This window comes from Arachis hypogaea, chromosome 4 (assembly GCF_003086295.3).
Source record: "Arachis hypogaea cultivar Tifrunner chromosome 4, arahy.Tifrunner.gnm2.J5K5, whole genome shotgun sequence".
NCBI lineage: Eukaryota > Viridiplantae > Streptophyta > Magnoliopsida > Fabales > Fabaceae > Arachis > Arachis hypogaea.
Window position 1 is genome coordinate 2,058,971 of NC_092039.1, and position 23,013 is coordinate 2,081,983.

Sequence of the window (23,013 nt, forward strand, 5' to 3'; positions counted from 1 at the left end):
CGAGTCAACAAGAAGAACTCCAAGCCGACTTCACGATATGAGTCTTACACTCAATTCAACACTAAGCGCGACGATATTATCAAGGAGATCTTGAATTCGAAGTTGATTAAACCACCAAAAAAAGCCGGCAGGAACCCCAATTCAAAAGGCATGGACAGATCAAAATACTGCTCTTTCCACCAAAAGCACGGCCACACTACCGACGAGTGTGTCATCGCAAAAGACCTTCTGGAGTGATTAGCTCGGCAAGGTCACATTGACAAGTACATCAGCGGCCACATACAACGACGAACAACCCCTTCTGGTGAACAAAACTCGGCGACACATCATGGCCGAGATAAAGATCGGCCAGACAATAGCCATTCCGACCAACCAAGACGAATTATTAACTGTATTTTTGGAGGTTTTGCAGGTGGAGGAACCACAAGCTCGGCAAGAAAACGATCTTTCCGAGCTATGTTTTTCATAGAGGTCAATCAAACTCAACAACAGACACTTCCGCAGTTTCCGCAGATAACATTCTAGATAGCCGACTACAACACCAATGTGGCAAACCTAGATGACCCGGTCGTAATCACCTTGCAGCCCGGAGATCTCCTAGTAAAAAAGGTGTTACTGGACCCAAGAAGCAGTGCCGACGTTCTATTTTATTCCACATTCCAGAAAATGAAACTAAGCAGTAATATCGTCCAACCTTTCACTGGAGACCTGGTAGGTTTCTCAGGTGAGAGAGTCTCGGTTATGGCCTCTGTGTGGTTACAAACCACACTCGGTGAGTTTGTCTCGTCAAAAACTTCAGACATTCAATACTTAGTCATTGACTATTTTAGTCCTTACAATTTAATACTTGACCGACCTTTCTTAAATAGGTTCGGCGCTATAGTATCTATAATTTATCTCTGTGTTAAGTTCCCTTTGCAGGATAACACAACTGCAACCATTCACAGTGATGCCCGAGAAGCCAGAAAATGCTACAACAACAGTCTCAAAAGACCTAACCCAAACACAAAAGTCCATGTTCACAACATCGGCAGCATGGACAACCTACCAGCCCTGGCCGATCTTGATCCCAAAACGGGAACCCTTGAAAGACCAACCCCAACAGAAGACTTGCATAAAATCTATTTCACAGAAAGCACGGACAAATTCACATATGTCGGCTCAACATTATTATCAGAAGAGAAATCGTCATTCCGAGCATTCTTACAGCAAAATGCCGACATGTTTGCTTAGACCCCAGCTGATATGCCAGGCATCGATCCATCCATCATATCTCACAAGTTGGTGTTAGATCCATCTGTCCGACTAGTAGTACAGAAAAAGAGAAACCTCAGCCATGATCGAAAACAAGCTTCCCTAAAAGAAACCAAGAAGCTCATCAACGCGGGCTTCATCCAAGAAATCAGATTCACAACATGGCTGGCGAATGTCATCATGGTGAAAAAACATAACGGTAAATGGTACATGTGTGTTGATTTCACCGATCTCAACAAAGCATGGCCCAAAGATTTCTATCTTTTGCCATCTATTGATTGCTTAATTGATAATGCCTCTGGTTATGAAAAACTCAACTTTATGGATGCATATTCTGGTTATAACCAGATCTAAATGCATCCATCCAATTAAAATAAGATAGCCTTTATTACTGAATATAAAAACTATTGTTATAAAGTCATGCTATTTGGCCTTGAGAATGCAGGTGCAATATATCAACGTTTTCGCCAAACAGATCGGCAGGAACATTGAGGTCTACGTTGACGATATGGTCGCCAAGACAAAGATCGGCAACAATCACCTTGATAACCTCGTAGAAATCTTCGGACAACTAAGAAAATACAACATGCAGTTAAATCCCGAGAAATGCGCATTTTTTTATAAAAAATAACTACAATATCCCTATTATAAAAAATGACTAAAATACTCTTATATATATATATATAAATTTTGAGAACTCTAAATTCTAATCCTTTTCTTTTTTCTATGTCATTAATGAATTAAGATTTAAAAATTAAAAAAATTAAAAAATTAAAAAATATATATAATAAAAATATTTTAATCATTTTTTATAATAAATTTTTTGTAGTTATTTTCTATAAAAAAATATTAATTTAAAGTGGTCCAAAATTTAATTTACCAATTTTTTGATCAAATTAATCTGTCTAATTTAATTTTGTCAAAAGTAACACAATTTAATTAATTATACATATTAAATTTTAATTAATAAAAAATATCAACATTTTAAGTATTTTTATTTAAATAACTCCTTAACAATATTATACCTGTAAATACTGGTCTAACGCAATGTCTCCTGCATCGTTTATTAGCTTCCCGTTTACCAAATTGGTCGGACAGTGACATGTATGGGAAATGCTCTGTCACGGTAAATTTTTAGAAGGTTATATTTAACAGTGTTTGTATAGTTTTCTGGAGTGTTTGAGAATACTCTAGATGGTTCCGGAACGTTCTAGAATGTCCTAGAAGGTTCTGGAATACTCTAGAAGGTTCTAGAAGACTTTAGAAGATCATGGAATATTCTAGAAGAGTGTAGATGTATATAGAAGTATAAAGAGTGGTATGGAATAATCTAGAAACATTTAGAGAGTTGTGGTAGGATAGATATTTGTAAAGAAGGTTCTGGATGATTAATCTGGACCGTTGATTAGATTTAATCCTAACCATCCATTGAGGAGGTGGATGGCTATAAATAGGGGTAAGAGTTAGAGTTTGGGTGTGTGTGAATCATTTGTAACCACACTTGAGCAATAAAGTGTTCTTCCACCAAAGCTTCCTTTCTCTTGTGTTCTCTTGTGTTCTTAGCTTTCTTGCTAAGTATTGAGGGTTAGGCTGACTTGGTCTTAGCTCAAGAGGTTGAGTAAGTCCGAGTGCCGGCACGGTAGCGTTGGAGTGTGTCCAAGGCCGTGACAATTTGGTATCCGAGCAAGGTTCGAGAGGGAGCACAAGTGGTTTGTGGGTATGGCTTCAAATATCACCATGGAGCATGTTGAGTCACAAAGGGGAAGGGATACTATTCCTTCTCAATGGGGAGGCAAGAAGGTACGTTCTTCAAGTGAGCCTAGAGGTAAGGACTCTAACTTCTTAGAAGAAAGAGTTTCTATGTTGGAAAATGTTCTATCCTCTATGGATGAGCGGTTCCAAAGGATAGAACATGACAAGGAGACCCTCGAGGCTCACGTGTTAGGAGAACTAGATGCTTTCAAAGAAAGCATGCTCCAAATCGAAGAGAAGCTTGAGAATTCCTTGAAGTTGTTTGAAGAAGTTCGAGTTTGGTTCGAGGAGGCGAAATCTCGACCAACCATTATAAGGGAGACGACAAAGATTGATCTCCCCAAGCCAAAGGATTTCAAGGGCGTAAGGGACGCTCGCGAGGTGGAGAACTTCCTATGGCAAATGGAGAGGTACTTCGAAGGCCATGGGGTGGTCGAAGAAGCAATAAAGGTACGCACTGCAGCTCTCTACCTTTCTGATAATGCTACTTTGTGGTGGAGGAGAAAGTGCGTAGATATGGAAAAGGGTACTTGCAACATAACCACATGGGAAGATTTCAAAAGGGAGTTGAAAAGACAATTCTTCCCTGAAAATGTGGTTTATGAAGCAAGGAAGAAGTTGAGGGAGTTGAAGCACAAGAGTACAATTAGTGACTATGTAAAGGAGTTCACTACTCTCACACTTCAAATCCCCAACTTAGCATCAGAGGATGCATTGTTCTTCTTCATTGATGGACTCCAACCTTCGGCAAAGCAAGAACTACAAAGAAGGAATGTTAAGGATGTCGATGAGGCCATCGTGGTGGCCGAATCACTCACTGAGTATCATAGGGGAGACTCTAAACCCAAGTCTTCCTCCAAGCCTAGTTTTGCTAAAGGTGGGGGAGACAAGGGGAAGAGTTTCTCAACCAAGAAGGAAGGAAAATACTCTTCAAAGAAAGAGTACGAAGAAAAGAAGAAGGCTTTCGTGCCCAAAGGAGGATGCTTCGTGTGCAAGGGACCACACCAAATGAAGGATTGTCCCAAGTTAGGGACTTTGGCATCTATCACTGAGGAACGAGAAGCTCAAACTCAAGTAACTGAGTGTGTTGGATCTATCCAACACATAAATGCTGTGAAGACCAAAGAGGCAAGCACTGCAGAAAAGAAAGGCTTGATGTATGTCAAAGCCTTTATCAATGAAAAACCCGTCATGGCTATGATCGACACTGGTGCTACACACAACTTCATCACGCCTGATGAAGCAAAGAGGCTTGGGTTGAAGATCACCGAAAAGAATGGCTGGTTCAAACCCGTGAATACCAAGGGTGAACCCCTTAAGGGAGTAGCAAAAGGGGTTGAGATGACTCTTGGTTCTTGGAAGGGCCTTGTGGATTTCTCAGTAGCACCCATGGACGATTTTAAAATAGTCATCGGGCTCGATTTGCAAAGGAAGGCAAATATAATACCTATGCCATACTACAATATAGTATGCGTCATGGAGAAAGGGTCTCCATGCATGGTCCCTACAATCTCAAAGGCGGGAGGAATCCCGATGCTCTCGACCATGCAACTCAAGAAAGGTTTCAAGAAGGAGGAGATGATGTCTTTGGCTTTACTACAAGAGGAGTCAACAGCCAAAGGAGAAGATGTTCCCTATAAAATCAAGGAAGTCCTTGAAGAAAATAAGGATGTGATACCTCTTGAGTTGCCAAAGTAGTTACCACCTAGAAGAAAGATGGATGACAACATTGAATTGGAGTTAGGAGCAAAACCGCCTATCTCAAAACCATACAGGATGGGGGCTATTTCTATGGTTGAAGGAGATATTGTGCATACCATCAAGAAAGGGTTGCATCACGATCCACTAGCCAAGAAGTTGGTGGAGTTGGCTAGAGAAGGTAAGACCAAAAGATTTTGGTTAGAAAATGACCTTCTCTACACAAAAGGGAGAAGACTATACGTTCCTAAATGGAAAAATCTGAGAAGGAAGTTGGTAAGAGAATGCCACGACACCAAGTGGGCTGGTCACCAAGGTCAGCGAAGGACCTTAGCACTCATTGAATCTTCTTATTATTGGCCTCAAATGAGAGATGAAGTGGAGAGCTATGTGAAGACTTGTCTTGTGTGCCAACAAGATAAGATTGAAAACAAGACACCAAGCGGGTTGTTGGAACCTTTGCCTCCATCAGAGCGACCGTGGAAAAGTGTCTCTCTAGATTTCATCTCTTCCTTACCGAAGTCCGAGGGGTTTGGATCTATTCTCGTGGTAGTGGATCGATTTTCGAAGTATGCTACCTTTATACCTGCCCCTACTGATTGCACTGCAGAGGAAGCAGCACGACTATTCTTCAAGAATGTGGTGAAGTACTGGGGATTACCTAAGAGCATCATTAGTGATCGAGATCCACGCTTCACAGGACGACTATGGACAGAGCTGTTCAAACTCCTTGGGTCGGAGCTTCATTTCTCAACAAGCTTCCATCCTCAAACCGATGGGCAGACTGAGAGAGTGAATGCGTTACTCGAGTGTTACTTAAGGCATTTTGTAAGCGCTAATCAGAAGGATTGGACAAAACTCCTAGACATTGCTCAATTCTCATACAATCTGCAAAGGAGTGAGTCTACAGGGAAGAGCCCATTCGAGATTGTGACTGGACAACAGCCGCTTACACCTCACTCTCTTTCTTCCTCTTATTCAGGGAAGAGCCCTGGAGCTTATCATATGATTAAGTCATGGGAAGAACAAGCAGATGTCACTCGTTCTTACCTCGACAAAGCTGCCAAGAGGATGAAAAAATGGGCAGATAAGAAGAGGAGGCATGCAAGCTATCAAGTGGGAGACAAGGTAATGATCAAACTTCTTCCACAACAATTCAAAGCCTTTCGCAAGGTTCATAAGGGCTTAATCCGCAAATACGAAGGGCCATTTGAGATCATTGGACGTGTTGGGGAGGTTGCTTACAAAGTACAACTTCCTCCCTCTATGAAGATTCACCCGGTCTTCCATGTGAGTATGCTTAAACCATATCATGGAGACCAAGACGAACCGAGTAGAGGTGACTCAAGTCGTGCTCCGCCTGTGGTAATTAGATCATTTGATAAAGAAATCGAAGAGATCTTAGCTAATCGCATCGTGCGACGAAGAGGAGTGCCACCAAGTATTCAATATTTGATCAAGTGGAAAGAGCTCCCGATAACTGAAGCTAGTTGGGAAGCTCGTGAAGATCTGTGGCAATTCCAAGAACACCTAGAGCGCTATCATGAACAGAACGCGACGAGGACGTCTGCGCATTAGGTGGGGGAGAATGTCACGGTAAATTTTTAGAAGGTTATATTTAACAGTGTTTGTATAGTTTTCTGGAGTGTTTGAGAATACTCTAGATGGTTCCGGAACGTTCTAGAATGTCCTAGAAGGTTCTGGAATACTCTAGAAGGTTCTAGAAGACTTTAGAAGATCATGGAATATTCTAGAAGAGTGTAGATGTATATAGAAGTATAAAGAGTGGTATGGAATAATCTAGAAACATTTAGAGAGTTGTGGTAGGATAGATATTTGTAAAGAAGGTTCTGGATGATTAATCTGGACCGTTGATTAGATTTAATCCTAACCATCCATTGAGGAGGTGGATGGCTATAAATAGGGGTAAGAGTTAGAGTTTGGGTGTGTGTGAATCATTTGTAACCACACTTGAGCAATAAAGTGTTCTTCCACCAAAGCTTCCTTTCTCTTGTGTTCTCTTGTGTTCTTAGCTTTCTTGCTAAGTATTGAGGGTTAGGCTGACTTGGTCTTAGCTCAAGAGGTTGAGTAAGTCCGAGTGCCGGCACGGTAGCGTTGGAGTGTGTCCAAGGCCGTGACAGCTCGCTCCATAGGGATTTAAATTATCCTCTCCAGTAAAACCAAGCAGGACCTTTTTTATTCTCGGTGAGTTTAATAATCTCATTAAGGCAGTAATCTTTTTCCCAATAACAAGTCTATACATATAACCTAGATTTTGAATTCTTTAAAATTTAAATTTTACTTTAAAAAATAAAATGTAATTTCTTACTATTAATTTCATAAGTCTAGAATTTTGTCCTGCAAAAAGACTACCTAGATTAGATCTTAGGCTAGCATAATATAAACAAAATCCTATCTCTCTCCTTTACAATTACAATTTACAAGGATTACTTCAATAGAGAAAAAAGTATGACTGTCATAACTGCTACATTGTTATTTGTTATTGACCCTGATCAAAGCAAATCATGCTTTGTTGAATGTTAACAAGGTTCACAAACACAATCAACGTTCTCTCATTTAACTTTTATGGTTGCTTTACGAATTTCGGTGGTGTTCTAATTTTAGTTTTAATATGATAATTTTGGTTTAGTGTTCCCACTTCTCAGTTTTTATTTTATTTTTTTGTGAAACAGAAGGTGGAATTGACGAAAAACCCAAACCCCTAAAACAGTAAAACCCTGCTTTCGTTTTCTCAAGTCTCAACTAGTTTCACCCTCCACCACTCATGGCTGAGCTCTGTACCGTTACACTCGGCGGCAAGGGCTCCTCCTTCTCCTCCTCCACCATCTCCGCCGTCGCCGCCAGCCTCGCCCATGTCCGCATCGACACATCCGCCCTCGACAGGCTCTCCGCCTCATCGTCCTCCACAACGCCGTCGTTGAAGCACACCATCGCAATCCCTAGCTTCCTCTCCCTCTCGGAAACCAGAGCCTTCCTCCTCGTACTTCTCAACAAGCTCCTCCTCACTTCGCCCTCTTCCATTCGCGCCGACCTTCTTTTTATCATTTCCGAATCCCTCAATTCCAACCTCAATACCTTCCGATTCGAAAACCTACAAGTCACTGAAGACGAGTTGCTCGTTCTCAACAACGCTTCTTCGGCATTGCTTGGAGTTTCCGCTATTTTGGACCACCAATCCGCCGCATTGACGTCCTTCTCCGATGTCGCCGCTGCGCTGTCCTGTGAGGCCTCGAAAGCCGACGTGACCGCCTTCAATTTGATGGATTCCGGCGACGGTCATACCTCCAAGGAGGAAGTCGGAGTCGCCAGTGATATGAGGGTTCTGCTTAACGGATCCAAGCTGGTGGGAAAGGAGAAGATTGGATCGGTTGCCAAGGTTCCAAAGATTCATGGAACTTTGAGGGAGCAGGTTAAATCAGTGCATTTGAAGATGCGAGTTGAGTTGAATTCGGGTTTTAAATTGGCTGAAATTCAGGCTGGTAGTGATGGAACTGAGCAATCTGTCTCCACTGTGCTGTTGTCATTGGCAGCGGCATTGAGGGAACTTGGTGAGTGTAGTTTTCTGCGTGCTAAGAATAATTTAGAGTCAATAAGCAGTGATGATTTGAAATCGAGTATAGAGGAGATGTTTGGAAAGGAATGCCCCACTGATGGTAGCTTAGGCAGTGGTTTTAATGCGGCTTTGGGCTTGGTTTTCGAAAAGGACTATGTTAGATTTGCACACGAAGTCAACGTGCTTTTGGGGTCTGTTTGGAAGATTGTGGCATGGGAAGTTGTGACTGCCTTTGCTGTACTTGAAGGTACGGAGCTGAATGGAAAGTTTCAAGGGGTTCAGGGCAATGCAGAGAATTCAAAAGCAGACAAGAAGAAGAAGAAGGTTGTTTTGGGCAAAGGAACTAGTTTGATTTTGCCATTGATTAAGGACGCGTTGCAGAGTAAAAGAGAAGCTGCTGTTCAAAAATCAGGGTTAGAGACGATGGTGGGAAACTTTCTATTGTTTTTGGATTCAGCTGAACCTGAGTTTAATGGATTTTTATTGAAGGTAAAGGATATTGTGGAAAGCAATGAAAGCAGAAGATTGCCAAAGATTCCGAAGGTAATTCTCTAAATGTACTTGTCAAGCTTACATTGTAATCTACTTAATTCGTATCAAATGCATTTGAGCACTTTTATGTGTGTTAATCATCGAAAGAGTAGACTGCTTGAGCTTGATCTTACAAGGGGTGAAGCTATAAATAACATATTTTCTAATTCAAATGGCTTGTGTTGCTGAGCTATTATTCATTTGTCTACTTTTATCTTTTTGGCCTTTGGTGCTGCTGTCTACAGATAATGGAATTGTTCTGTGTTTGCATCTGTTCCCACATGGGATGTGTTTTAGTCTTTCCTTGAGTATTGCAATACAAAATTTCAGGGAACGCGTGATTTCGCCAAAGAGCAAATGACAATTAGAAAGAAGGCATTTTCAATAATAGAACAAGTTTTTGAGAGACATGGTGCCACAGCTTTGGATACCCCTGTTTTTGAGTTGCGAGAAACTCTAATGGGGAAGTATGGAGAAGATTCAAAGTTGATTTATGATCTTGCTGATCAGGTACATATATTTATTGCTAGTTTCATTTATGATCTTGCTGCTATATTTGATCACGTTCATATTTTATTTATCCTGACTTTGCTTCTATATGACTTCTATGTAGGTTATCTGTAAGATTGGTTTCTTCTTTTTCAAAGTTTATTTCATGCTAACTTGTAATCGACTTGTTTGACAGGGTGGGGAACTTTGTTCGTTGAGGTATGACTTGACAGTTCCATTTGCTAGGTTTATGGCCATGAATGGTCTGACATCTTTAAAAAGATATCAAATAGCTAAGGTCTACAGAAGAGACAATCCATCAAAGGGAAGATACCGTGAATTTTACCAATGTGACTTTGATATTGCTGGACCCTCTGAAAAAATGGCTCCAGACTTTGAGGTTGTTAGAGTTTTGACTGAATTGCTTGATGAGCTTGACGTTGGGGAATATGAGGTAAATATTTGTGTCATTTATTATGTAGACACAATGTTCTTATATTGTAGGACCGTCTTCTGTGCTCATAATTTGACATTGAGATCAAACATCATGAATTGTCAATACTTTTTGAAGAGTGGTTAGCAATGCAACAAATCTGAATTATACCCCTAGAAAATGTGCTAATTCTTGGGCTTATGTTTTGGTCCAGGATTTTTATTTAATATATGTTCTGTGCTTACGGGCTTCGTTTTCCTTCAAAGTGCAATTGTTAACCCCCATTGTTATCAGAATATCAGTTCCTTTCTATGCCACTTAATCAATGATCAAACTACATGGAAGTTGATGTGGTCTTTGCTCAACCCAACTTTTGTGCTATATTTTACCTTTTTAATTTCAATCATTCCTTTGGATGTGACCGGCAATTGACTGTGGTTCTTGAAACTCTGTTGATTAATGTGTTCAGATTATGCAGTATATTTTGGTATGTAACTTTTTTCTTGTAACCATCCTATGTTTTGCAGATAAAATTGAATCATAGAAAGTTACTGGATGGCATGATGCAAATTTGTGGAGTCCCGCCTGAGAAGTTTAGGACTATATGCTCAAGCATTGACAAGTTAGACAAACAGTCTTTTGAACAGATAAGAAAAGAAATGGTGAGACATATGCTTCTTGTGGTTATTCGTATTTAGTATTTGCTTTTCTTCTAGTGCTGATAACTTACATAGGGTGAGTTTACTATGGCTGTTACTTTTTAAATGTTGCTGATCTCTTAGGATAATATCTTTTCCGGTCCCCCCCCCCCCCCTCCTCTTTTGTTAGGCTCGTCAGTAACATGGTTTGTGCTGTCATGCTGCAGGTGGAAGAGAAAGGATTAACTGTTGAGACTGCAGATAGAATTGAAACTTATGTGAAAGAAAGAGGATCACCTTTAGCGTTATTATCTAAACTTAAACAAGAGGGCAGTGCTTTCTTAGAAGATGCTGGATCTGCTGATGCATTGAATGACCTGGAAGTTTTATTTAAAGCTCTGGATAAATCAAAATGCATTGATAAAGTGGTTTTTGACTTGAGTCTTGCTAGGGGCTTGGATTATTATACTGGAGTTATATACGAAGCTGTTTTTAAAGGGGGTGCTCAGGTAATGCATATGTCTTATATGTCTTCCATTTGAATGTTTGAACTTTAGTAACATTAACGGGTAATCTTTTATTCTCGAAAATACCTCTATGTTGACTTTAGTCTTATGATAGTCATATTTGTGTATGCATACTTTTTTGTTCATCTACATAAGTTTTATTTGAATCTCTCTCGTATTTTGGGATGGGTTTATGGTTTTTCCACAGGTTGGTTCAATTGCTGCTGGTGGTCGATATGATAACTTGATAGGAATGTTTGGCTCAAAGCAAGTTCCAGCAGTTGGCGTAAGTCTTGGAATTGAGAGAGTATTTGCGATAATGGAGCAACAGCAGAAGGATCAGAACCAGGTAAAAGTCATAATGCTTGATAAGTAACTTAATTGGCTGTATATGTTAAATATATATAATTATTGATTCTTCTGAGCATGGAATATCATTTTGAAACCAATTTTGTTACAACATTCAGTGAATATTGATGCTATACCTGAATACAAAAAAAAAAAAAAAAAAAAAAAGGAGAAAGAAAATACAAGCCAGCTAATGTTCCTAAATAACTTGGATTAGTACAGTGTGAGTGATGATGGTGGCATACTGGCATTGTCTAGCAAGTATTCCTATTTTTGTTTTCCCTTCTGTACCTCGCTTGTTAGTTCTTTAAAACTTCAGATTGGTATTGTGTTTCTTTAGGTGCCTCGGCCAAACAAGACAGAAGTGTTAGTGAGCATATTAGGGAATGACCTGACGCTAGCTGCAGAGCTGGCAGGTGAATTGTGGGATGCTGGTGTGAAAGCAGAGTTCTTGGTGAATAAAAGAAGACAGAAACACTTTGACTTTGCCAAAGAATCAAGGATTCCATGGATGGTGATTGTTGGTGAGCAAGAAATAAAGGAAGGTGTTGTGCAATTGAAAAACTTGGAGGCTAGTAATGATGTAACCATTCCTAGAGATCAATTTGCGGAGCAAGTTCGAAGTCGGTTAAACCCATGAAAGGCATGGCCCCTACGGTATTGTTTTCCGGGTCAGCATTCATCCTCATAACTGGGATTATATTATAGCTTTTACCGACTCTATAATATTTTGTTTCAAGTTCATTTACAATAGCAATTATGCTTCTTTTTTTGGATAGGTCGGTAATTCCTTATTTGATTATAGATATATTGAGAATTGAGATTGTTATGTATTCGTTTAATCCAAATTTAGCCCTCCTCAGGTAAAATCGATGTGTTTTTAACTTTTTATCCTCTAGCGCAGTCACTTCTCTTGTCTTACCAACGTAATTCATGATTTCTTGCTTTTTTCTTGTGCAAATCTTGTTTTGGCCCAAGAATGTATACGCTTCTTTTCTATTTAATAAAAATAATATTTAACTTTATGAGCAGTATGTATAGAAACGCTAAAGTTGCAAAGATATCTTGCAGATTGGATATTTAGAATAAGGTAGTTAAATAATAATGCTTCTTATTACGTGAGTTAGTTAGAATTGGCGCCAAAAGCAGTTAGCGCAGAATTAAGAGATCCGTAAGTTATGCAATTAGACTAACTAAAAGACAATGCTATTAAGCATGTGTAAGATATTTATTATAGGCACATAAGCTTGGTTAGATGTAATGAATGTGAATGTGTGATTTGTTCTTGTAAGTTTCATTTTTCACCTTCTAGAAATTCACATAAAAGTTGGAACAAACTCTCTCCTTCCTCTCTTCACTCCCTCATCTCATTTTCTTTCTTCTCTCAATTCAGCAACTCCCTGTTCTTGATTCTCTTATTCACATTTTTTATATGGTGCGGTGAGTGGATGAAAAGTTGAAGGAATCACAAATTGAGCATCTCTTGAGCATTGAATAGATCCAGAATTCTTTGAGAATTCAAACCAATGGACGATATTTCAACCTCATTTTCTTCCATTGCTATCCAAATGCTAGCAAATTTGGTGAATCAAATCAAATCATATACTGATATACAGATGAATCAACCTAGAACTCCATCTAATCCAGCTGTGGATCCAACGAGACATAAAAATTAATGTTCTTGTTTTTTGTTTCGTGATGAATTAGAACAAATTATGAAAGTCTAATTTATTTTTATTTTTTTATTCAAAAAATTTGAAAAAAAACATTATAATAAAAATATAATTATGAAAAATAAGTTGCTTCATTTGTCACTTATTAGTGTAATTTTTATTTGGCTAATTTTTTTTCTGAACGCAATCAGTAGAAGCAACAAATTGTAACTTTTGCATTTAGCTTCTGCGTTCACTTCATAAATTAAAAATTAACTGACATTCTACTAATTTTGCCATTCAATCTCATCTACAATAAGAAATACCAAAAATAATCATCAAAGTTCTTGAATTTTTTTTCATAGCTATGTTTTACAAACAAATATTTTTTAATATTATTATTAGTACTCTGTGTTAAGTTTTAATTTTTATCAATTTTTTATTTATTTTTTTATTAATAGTATGGAAATTTTTTTTAGAATTTTTGTATATTCACTTATGTATATCATTGTATTTTTTTAATAGAATTTTTAATATTCATTGTTCATGTCTTTTTTTTAATTATTTTTATTAATACGTATTTTTTTATAGAACTTTATTTATTTATTTGACTTCGTATATTTTTTACTATGTATTCTTAAATTAGTATATAGTTTATTTATTATTATTAATTTTTATAATATAAATTTTATTAAAAAGATATAATTAAATACAAAAAGAGTACTAAAGAAGAGTATTAACAAATTATAACAAAAGAGTACTAATTTTCAATACATAAATTTAAATTCTTTTCAAAAGTAATTATAGTAAAAAAATGTTAAAATAATATAGATTTGAATGATATAAATTCGTATTCTTTTTAATAATTTTTGTCTAAACATAATTTTGAATAATGTAAATCAAACAACATTCATCTTATTATAATCTATTTTGATACAAAATTATCAAACATAAATCACGTTAACATCAACTCACTCTTTATCACAATCAAGTTTGTAAAATCAATTTTATACAAAATCTCGTTTGCAAACTCTAATCCAAACACACACCTATTCTTTAAGTTCGAACAGTTTTTAGCCCCGGTGATGTTAGTGATGCTGCTTCTTGGAGGAGACAGTCTTTTCATTGCTTCTATGTCCGGTGATGTTAGTGATGCCACTTCTTGGAGGAGACAAAGTCTTTTCATTGCTTCTACGGTAAGAAAGACAGATGAATGCAAGAGAAATAGTAGAAGACAGAATCTTGATGGCTAACTCTAATTTTAGAGGAAGAGGCAGAATTAGTAAAGGCAATTATGGAAGAGGAGGCAGAAGCTCCAAATATTGCAGTCATGGCAGGAAGAATAGACAAGAAGAATGGACATGGTTTTCGCCCAAAGATGAGGGACAGGACACTGAAATAGGAACACAAAAACACAAAATCGTATTTGAATGAAAAAAATGAGAATAAATTAGATTTTCATAATTTGTTTATTTATTACCGAACAGAATATTAGAACACAATTTTATGTTTCTGTCCTTTATGATCAACAATGTTACAATTGGTGAGAACAATGAAGACATCAGTGATAATTTCCAAAAGGATAGTGAGTCAGGTTTCAGTTTTTGTTCGAATTCAAGCCAAAGAGAAGGAAAGACTGAACAATTGAAGCAAAAAAGATGCACAACCAAGACATAGCATCAATCAAATCTTCACCACAACCCTACTACCATCACATGAAGGTATCTCTCATATCATGGCTTTATCTGTTTTCACCCCAAACTCCTGGGTCATTGACTCGAGCTACAAATCATGTAGCATTCTCAATCACATGCTTTCAAGACTTACACCACACAAGACTAGTTTTAATAAATATGCCAAATGGGACTCAACTATTTCAGAATTGGCAGGAAAGATACAATTTTCATATTAGTTTATAGTTTATACTGAATCATGTCTTTTTACTTGCCAACTACACACTCATGAAATTCATGCATGTGCACTTGCATCACAAGCACATACAAACAGAAACACACTTTGGCACCTCAGACTTGGTCATCCACCTTATCATAGAATAAATGCAATAAAGAAGGATTATGTTTTTCTAGACAATACTGAATGTAAAACCCTGTGATCCATGGCACTATGCCAAGTAGAAAAGACTTACTTTTCCAATCAATTCTGAACACTGGCCGTCTCGAATTATTGATGATGATGAAAACATGTGGTAAATAAAAAATATAATCAAATCAAATATAAAATAAAGTATTTTATTTCAATCCCCCCCCCCCCCCCCCCAAAAAAAATGTTTCAAATTAAATAAAGTAGTCATTTCTTTTGCATGATTAAAAGAGACTCTTTTAACACCTTCACTTTTACGAGATTCTTTTTTATTTTTGTAAATCATCCAATGTCAACGATATCTAAACAAAATTTGACTTTAGCACATAGGAAATAGAACATATCAACCTAACAATAAATATAAGGTCACATAGGATAACAATAAGAGGGAAAAATACAGTTTACAAATAATTTGCAGGTCTAGCTATTAGCAAGTGATTTTCTGGGGACAAGGTGGGTGGAACATATTTGACAAGCTCTGCATCTAACCCTAATTCTCTTAACCACATCAACCTTCCCATATCAATAATCCACTTGCACTTGAAACCCAATGCTGCTCGTTTAGGTGCTTCCATGTCTGCAAGGATTTTTTCAACTCCATCCACATAACCATCACCTTGCTCCTTTCTGCTGCCAAACACACCTTTTAGTATTCCAATTTATAATGATAAGATTTTCAATACGATTAAGGATAAAGTATTGTTTTAATCCTTAACATTTAAACTAAGTCCTAGTTTCATTCTTAACGTTGAAACATCTTTTTTTATCCCAAATATCTTATTTCGTTTTATTTTAGTCCTCAGGTCAAAATTAAAATTTTCTTTCCAAAAATACCCTTTTCTTCTAGGTAGCAGCAAAAATCGTAATTATAGTGGTCATAGTAGTCGTTGTAGTGATTTCGGAGTAAAAGTGATAAAATAATAAGAGAAAAAAAAGAAGATAATAAGAGAGGAAAACAAATATTTTTGGAAGAAAAAATTAATCTTGACCAGAGGACTAAAAATAGGACAAAGTAAAATATTTGGGATAAAAGTAGAACATTTCAAATGTTAGGAACAAAATTAGGACTATCCCGTTAGAGACTAAAACAGTACTTTACTTTAGGTTTATTTACTTGATGATCCCTAGAGTTTTACCTAATTTCTAATTAAGTCCCTATATTTCAAAATTTCATAGTCAAGTTTCTATATAGTACAAAATTTAGCCAAGTTCCAATAGTTTACATGTTTCTCGTAAAATCCACCAGGTCACTCTAGACTGTCTCTAGTTTAAGTCCCGTGATCAAATCCCTATGCTATACCAAAATCCTCAAACAATATAATTATTTATCATGCAACATAGGGGTTTGATCACAGTATCTACAGGGGCCTAGGCTAGATGGAACATTGTACTGTAAAGGGACTTGATTATAAATGGTTAAATCATAGGGACCTTATAGGAAATCTTTATACAAAATAGAAACTGAGTTATAAACTTTTAAAAAATAAGGACCTAGTTGAAAACTAACTGAGATTATTAGAAATCCAGAGTAATTTAACCTTTTAAATACCAATATAGAACACATACCTAGACTAACCTCTAATACATTGCTAACAAGTATTGTGATGCTCAATTTTTGAAAATAAAATTCAAGAACCGAAAATTTACATTGATTGGAAATGTGATCTGAAATCAGTGGCATCAGGAAGATCTGAACCATGATTAGCATCTACAGCCCAGCTTGTAAACCAAGTAATAGCATGGAATTCTTCTTCTGTCATCCCCAAATCCAAGAAATACCTTTTATCTACAGTATAACAATAATAATAAGCTCAAAAGTCATAACCAAAACAAATCATCACATCACATCCAGAATGTGGTTGAAATATACAGTTATTAATAGGCAAAGAAGAAGAGGGAAAAAAATTGCTACTTGTATAGTGTTTCCACTGGCAAAGATGGTGGCAACATGTCGCGATTGCTAAACCTCCAAGATTTTTACTGACATCGCGTTGTCCACCATCATTATCTTTACTAACAGGAAAGCAGCATCTCATAGCCAAGTCTGTGATGATATAAAAATAAGAAGCAAAAAATATTGCATAGTCATTTATGTTTTCAGCAATAAAAAATGACCATTAAATTCAAAAGAGTGCTGGTGTAAAGGGCCAAAATTACCTGTTGCAGCCCCGCATAAATGTTTACCAATGGCCAGAAAAGGAACTCCATGCAAAGATTCAACAGCAGTCAAATCTAAATCCTCAACTGCAAAGTCGGATTATACAAAGTTGTAGTGCAGAAAATTATATGATAAACAGAATATGAATAATCATGCAATAGTACAGAAGTATAAGGAAGAAGAAATGAAATTGCACAAAATATAAATAAACCAAATTAAATTAGAAAACTTTTAAAATAATTGCAGCCTAAAAATTACTAAAATTGTGAGCGCAGCACAGAGCATCTAAAATAGTTTCGTCGTGTGTAAATATGACATGCATGAAAGTTAAATTTATAGGGAAATCAAAACCAAGTAGAACTCCAGACCAAGATAAGATCAAGAGAAATGTGTATCGTTCTCATGCTTAAATTGTACTCACCCTATTCTGCAAACGAAGTATAATACACCCCAATTACTGCATACAGTTATCATAACTAATCCAATCTATCTTCTATAGCTTAAATATCACTATAGGAAACAGTAAGATCATCACTAAAACTAGCAGAATCAATAAAACAAGGATAGCCACTTTCAACTTTCAAGCCACACTCTAAACAAAGAAAGACCAACATTTTTTTTTCCTTCAAATAGAAAGAATAGCTAAAACATGAAAAGGAAAGCAATCAAATTTCCTAACATATAAAAATATAGCTCAACTCTGTACATTTATTTTTCTTTTGAACAAAGTTTCGAAAGCTGTTGAAGGTCATTGCATAATGATACATATACATAAATATATGTAATATATTACACCAAATCTTAAATCAATTATTTTAAGACAAAATCACAAGTGTCATCCTATGACTTCCTAAACATAGGAACATCGGGAAGGGTAATTCAACATTACAATTACAGATTCAGAAGTTTTATGACAAGAATACTAAAGGCTCTTACTGTCAATTCTCAAACGTTCTAATCTCAAGCTATCATTCTGTCGCAAAGTTCGATCGGCCTAGAAATAGCATTGGCATTGTGTAAATAGTATAAAACTAAGTTCAAATAACCCAAGAATATATCAAAATGTGTTATCAAGTTTTAGATTCAGCAAAGAGATAAGGTTCTAGGCTAACACCTACCTTCAACTTGTATGACTTTCGCTCAACCAGGAAGACGCTTTTGATTCCATAACAATCTGCAAGCATTTGTGTCAAGTACCCTCTACCAGCTCCAAACTCAATCACCGCAGGAACAGGGTTCTCCTGTTTATCTGGTTCCTCGCTCTTGGAGAATTTTCTATTCAAAGAACTCCTCAATATACCAAAGTTTTCCAAGTTTCCCAGAATAGATGCCTGCTGCATTATATGTTTCTCCTGAAATGGCAATTTCCTGCAAACAACACAAGTTGGAAATAGTAAATCAAATCTAAGTAAAAGGTTAACATCTATTTTACCTTTCTACTTTCATCATTCGTGATTTCAACTTTGTCACGTTACACGTGTAAACGTGTGTTTAATTAAACTAGTAGGACAAATAGAAGTAAGCTTCATGCTAATTGAATTATCCACTATGCATAAAAGCGCTTTTGCTGATAAAACTAACCACTAGGGAAAAGTAACAAAGTTAAAACATACTGACACCATTATTTGAATTGAGACAACTTGGGGAAAAATCAAACACACTTCAATAAATTTCATGGTTTCATCACTGGCCGCTACCTGTTTTCTTCTCCAGTTTTAATCCACATGCGGCAAACCTCTGGCATCTGAAACGAGTCCTGAATATCCTTACAGAAAGATTCATGAATAGACTCAATCTTTTCAAGTAAATTGCAAAATTCAGGTACACTCATATTATGAAGAGCATTCCTCTTCATTTCCGAAGAAACAGTCTTAGCCGGCAACCTTGAATCATCAACCCCTAACACTTCCTTGTCTTCTTGTTCTCCATCAGAACCGGCATTGATCCCCTTTCGATAGAAAGGATGGAGGGACAAGGACTGAACCTGTTTCAGCAATGGGCACCGCTTAACGTGGCTTTTGAGGTTTTCTTCAAGTACTGAGCTATCAAATGAAGAATGCACAATAACCAAATTAAGAAGCCTTAATAAATTGTGGCAATGGTACAGAAAAAATATATAACATAAGAGGGAGAGAATGTACTGGGAAGGATCTATGGGGCATGGGATCCACTGGCCTTCGGACCTTGAGTTGTGATTGCCACAGTACCTAGGTCCATGAATCAAGGAAAGGTCAGAAAAATGAATCAAAAGCTAAGATAGAAAGAAATAGAACACAACTTACAAGGAATCACCAATCGGGGAGTTTGCACAAAATCGTTTTTTGTTGGGAAGCCAGAAGTTACAGCGCTTAGTCTCCATGATGCCTCTATTATCAGTTAACAATTCAAAAAGCTTGCAGCCCTAAATTGTGGTTAATTGGTTATATAATCCAGACCAGAAGTTGAATCAACAAAAAAAAGGTCACAGCAAGTCAACTGTAGGTTAGATGAAAATGAAAACTTTAATGCAAAAGAATGCAACGGAGCACAAAAAGAATAGAACAAGCAATTTTTCAACCACCTAACGAGATTAACAGAATAATTTAAAGGGCACAGTTGAGTTTGGAGAACAAAGTGAACAATCTAAGTTGTTGATAAGAAAATAAAGGAGATCAGTTGCTGCACATATATGGCATGTTATGTGTGTGTTTATCTCTTACAAAATCCTAAACCTTTATTTTTCTAAAAATTAAATGCACACCCTACACTTGAGAGAAGCCAAATTGCTAAAGAAAACACTGCTAGAAGTGTTACCCTATATACTCGAATTACTTGAGCAGGATGAATACAACAGAGCCATACCCACCCCAAGGGCAAAAATAACCCTTTAGGATTTAAAATAGATAACTCGTCTCTCACCGGACAAACTGATCAATCATCATTTTAATTTTTTTTTTTTTGAAAAAAAGAAATTCAGAAGAAAAAAGTAGGCATATTACTCCTCCATTATACATTTACGGATTATAATTTAAATAATCCATCACATTTTACAAATGGCAAGGGACAAACTTGTCTGGTCCTACTGACAAATTCGCCTCTCGCTGGACAAACTCAAGTGAGCATATTAGTTCTCCCTTACACATGTATGGAGTTTGTACAAAATAAACAATCTATCACATTTTACAGATGGTAAGTGACGAACTTGTCATCTTAAATCCCAAGGGACTCTGTGTTCTTTGTCATGAACAAGATTGGGAGGATTATTTTAAAGTCATTTTTTTCATATGTCTTTAATAACATGAGAGCTGGACCAAAGAAATCAAAAGCAAACATCACAATGCACTAGAAAGTGCTGCATACTGCACCAGTTCCTCTGATGAAACTATGCACAACGTTAAGCTGAACTTTTACCCAATAAAAATTAAATGAATAAATAAATTGTACAATGAAATGGCACACCTTCACTATGATCTTAGATTCTTATTATTGAAGAGTTCACTGTATATACTTTTTAGAGTGAGCACCAAACCAAGCAAGCAGGCTTATATCCAGAAATTAGTGAAAAAAAATAATGAAAACATAGGGAAGTATTTGCAAATTCTAATGGTGCCTTCATCAAACCATATTGAAATCATTATTATTATTACTATAACAGAAGGAAACGGTTACAACGATTCCAACGATAAACGAAACCCTTGATTTGAACACGAGAAAATAGAGGGCTTGGTAAGGTTACCTGAATAACGCTCGCTGAAGCAGAGTGACAGTGACACTGCGATGGAGCGAGCAAACATATATGGAGTCGCAGATGCTGAACACAACCAAGGCCCAAGCCCCAAGGGAACCTAGCCGCTAGCTGCTCCGCCAGAACTCAAATTGGCGTCGTTTCGCAAAAGTATTAACCTTGGTTGTTGACTGACGTGGCATATATTTTCGATACGAATTTGACAAGAAAATACCCGCCGGGTCAATTTAGTTTTTGAAGTTTCAATTATTTTAATTTAGTCTTTAAATTTTTCAACGATTTTAGAGACTAAATTTTTTTTGACTAAACAGAAGAGAAAGAAAAAAAAACAAAAACAAAACCAAATTAAGTGGCTAAGTTCATATCTAAATCTATTAGATAGATGTTGAAGTTCACTCCATAGTTGACTTAATTCGATTGAATGTCCGCATAAAAAACAACTGCTCTAGCTATACAATTTGCAACACTATTTACATTTCTCTAAATTAAAATAATAGAAACTCTCTAATTCCAATTCATAATCTCATGTATATGCTTTGCCAAATTCCAATTTAGAATATCCTTACCAAGCATTCTTTGGTTACCAAGAAAAAAACTTTTAAACAGTTGTTTTACAAATAACCTTACGAAATCTACTATCTCAAACTAGAAGTAAACATCTCTAAATTGTATACAATTCAGCAAAAAGAACACTGCACACTTCGACTTTTCCAGTGCAACCTTTCAACCAACATCCATCAAAATTGCAAATGATACAACCAAAACCAGCATAGCCAAAAGGAGCAAAACAACTAGCATCACAGTTCAATTTAACAAAATGAACTAGAGGTGGAACCCAATGCAAACAAAGCGAAGGAGGAGATAAAGATTGATGCGTAGTGAAAATAGTGTGGAACTCCCTTACTGAACTACGAATCGAGCTCACCACTTTACTAGCACTCCAAAAGTCATCTGTATTAAATAAGTCATGGTTCCTCCATCTCTACGTCGAAAAGAAAAGAAAAACATCTCTACTCCTTGTACCTCTATAGATCCAATCACGTAAATTCGAGTTATCTGAATACAAACCTAAAAGATTTCAGATCTCTTTGGCACTAGGGCACTCCCGAAGACAATAAAGAATGGATTCAGAACCATTCTGACACCGATGACAAGTGCTGGATAAAGCTAAGTCACGACCCAAACGAAACTCTGTCGTAGGAATAGGGTTATGAAAACTGAGCCAAATCAAGAACTTGTACTTCTCAGGTGTAAGACCCAGTTAATTAACGGCTAATTAACCTATAAATGAGAATTTATTCTAGAAAGCCAAAAATGTGATTTTTATGGCTTAATATGATAGAGGAGATTGAGACGAGAATTTTGGTACCAATTTTGTGGAATTCGGACCAAGATTGAACCGAACGGGCCAAACTGGGCCAACTTGACCCAAAGTGGGCCCTTGGCCCAACTAAACTAAACCAAAACCCTAGTTTTCAGTACTCTATCTTCTCATTTGATACACACACACGCTGAAATGGTGGAGGGAGGAGAAGAATACTCTCTTAAACTTCTATCTCTCACTTGATCTTCAAACCACCATAACTTTTGATCTAGAGTTCCGATTGTCGCACCGTTTGCGGCCACGCGTTCACCACAGAGAGCTCTACAAAACTCATACCATCAATCTTGAGGTAAGCCACGTTTTGCTCTTCGAATTTCCAACTTTGATTTCGAGTTTCATGATAAAAAATGTTGAGATTTTGGGCTCCTTGATGTTATAGGACCCAACTCTCTTGAAGGAGAAGGTTAATCTTATCTCCTTGGACCTTGGGTGTGGTAAAATTCTCAACCCTAGTATAAATTATTGTTCTATGATGTTTGGGTATTGAGATGTTGTGTATGGGTATGATGATTGTGGCTTAGGTTGTGTATGTGTGAATATTGGAGCTTGATTGGTGATTTTGAAAAGCTTGAAAAAGGATTTGGTGGTGAAAAATCTGTTCTTGAAAGTGTTGAGGCCTTGAGAGCTTGAGGAAAAATCGGTTTGAAAGTGCTCCGATTGAGCTTGGGAAATCGGCTAAAGTATGGTCTCGGTTTCTTGTATCTAATATGTAATGTTGAAGGAAATACTTAGGCTAGAGGCCCTAAGATAGGCATTGAATTGTTGATGTTGT

General features: G+C 36.9%; 2 protein-coding genes across 10 annotated transcripts; one reads left to right on the forward strand and one right to left on the reverse strand.

Annotated features, from left to right (window-relative positions):
* The first annotated feature begins 6,645 nt into the window (after positions 1-6,645).
* LOC112795678 (histidine--tRNA ligase, cytoplasmic) lies at positions 6,646-12,092 on the forward strand. 3 transcript variants are annotated; one of them, XM_025837760.3, is made up of 8 exons: positions 6,646-6,909; positions 7,398-8,821; positions 9,140-9,319; positions 9,495-9,752; positions 10,259-10,393; positions 10,597-10,878; positions 11,084-11,224; positions 11,564-12,092. In XM_025837760.3, exons 2-8 carry the CDS (start codon positions 7,490-7,492, stop codon positions 11,861-11,863), a joined length of 2,628 nt encoding a protein of 875 aa, XP_025693545.1. In that variant the 5' UTR covers positions 6,646-6,909; positions 7,398-7,489; the 3' UTR covers positions 11,864-12,092. The 3 variants fall into 3 exon arrangements, with proteins under 3 accessions (XP_025693545.1, XP_072090898.1, XP_029153535.1); XM_072234797.1 differs by lacking the exon at positions 6,646-6,909 and adding an exon at positions 7,102-7,252; XM_029297702.2 differs by lacking the exon at positions 6,646-6,909 and having other exon boundaries at positions 7,278-8,821.
* Positions 12,093-15,304: 3,212 nt separating this feature from the next.
* LOC112795680 (uncharacterized) lies at positions 15,305-21,039 on the reverse strand. 7 transcript variants are annotated; one of them, XM_025837764.3, is made up of 10 exons: positions 20,849-21,039; positions 19,416-19,534; positions 19,275-19,340; positions 18,831-19,175; positions 18,252-18,501; positions 18,070-18,127; positions 17,133-17,219; positions 16,888-17,019; positions 16,623-16,761; positions 15,305-15,602 (listed from the first exon to the last, which is right to left on the reverse strand). In XM_025837764.3, exons 2-10 carry the CDS (start codon positions 19,490-19,492, stop codon positions 15,377-15,379), a joined length of 1,380 nt encoding a protein of 459 aa, XP_025693549.1. In that variant the 5' UTR covers positions 19,493-19,534; positions 20,849-21,039; the 3' UTR covers positions 15,305-15,376. The 7 variants fall into 7 exon arrangements, with proteins under 7 accessions (XP_025693549.1, XP_025693547.1, XP_072090901.1 ...); XM_025837762.3 differs by having other exon boundaries at positions 15,305-15,605; XM_072234800.1 differs by having other exon boundaries at positions 18,831-19,117; positions 20,849-21,018.
* Between the last annotated feature and the right edge of the window lie 1,974 nt (positions 21,040-23,013).

Coding starts and splice junctions, on each gene's coding strand:
- LOC112795678 (XM_025837760.3), top strand. CDS start 7,490: ATGGCTGAGCTCTGTACCGTTACACTCGGCGGCAAGGGCTCCTCCTTC. Junction 10,394..10,596: donor AACAGATAAGAAAAGAAATG/GTGAGACATATG, acceptor GTCATGCTGCAG/GTGGAAGAGAAAGGATTAAC. Junction 10,879..11,083: donor TTTTTAAAGGGGGTGCTCAG/GTAATGCATATG, acceptor GTTTTTCCACAG/GTTGGTTCAATTGCTGCTGG.
- LOC112795680 (XM_025837762.3), bottom strand. CDS start 19,492: ATGGAGACTAAGCGCTGTAACTTCTGGCTTCCCAACAAAAAACGATTT. Junction 18,128..18,251: donor GAAAGTCATACAAGTTGAAG/GTAGGTGTTAGC, acceptor TGCTATTTCTAG/GCCGATCGAACTTTGCGACA. Junction 16,762..16,887: donor CCAGTGGAAACACTATACAA/GTAGCAATTTTT, acceptor GTTATACTGTAG/ATAAAAGGTATTTCTTGGAT.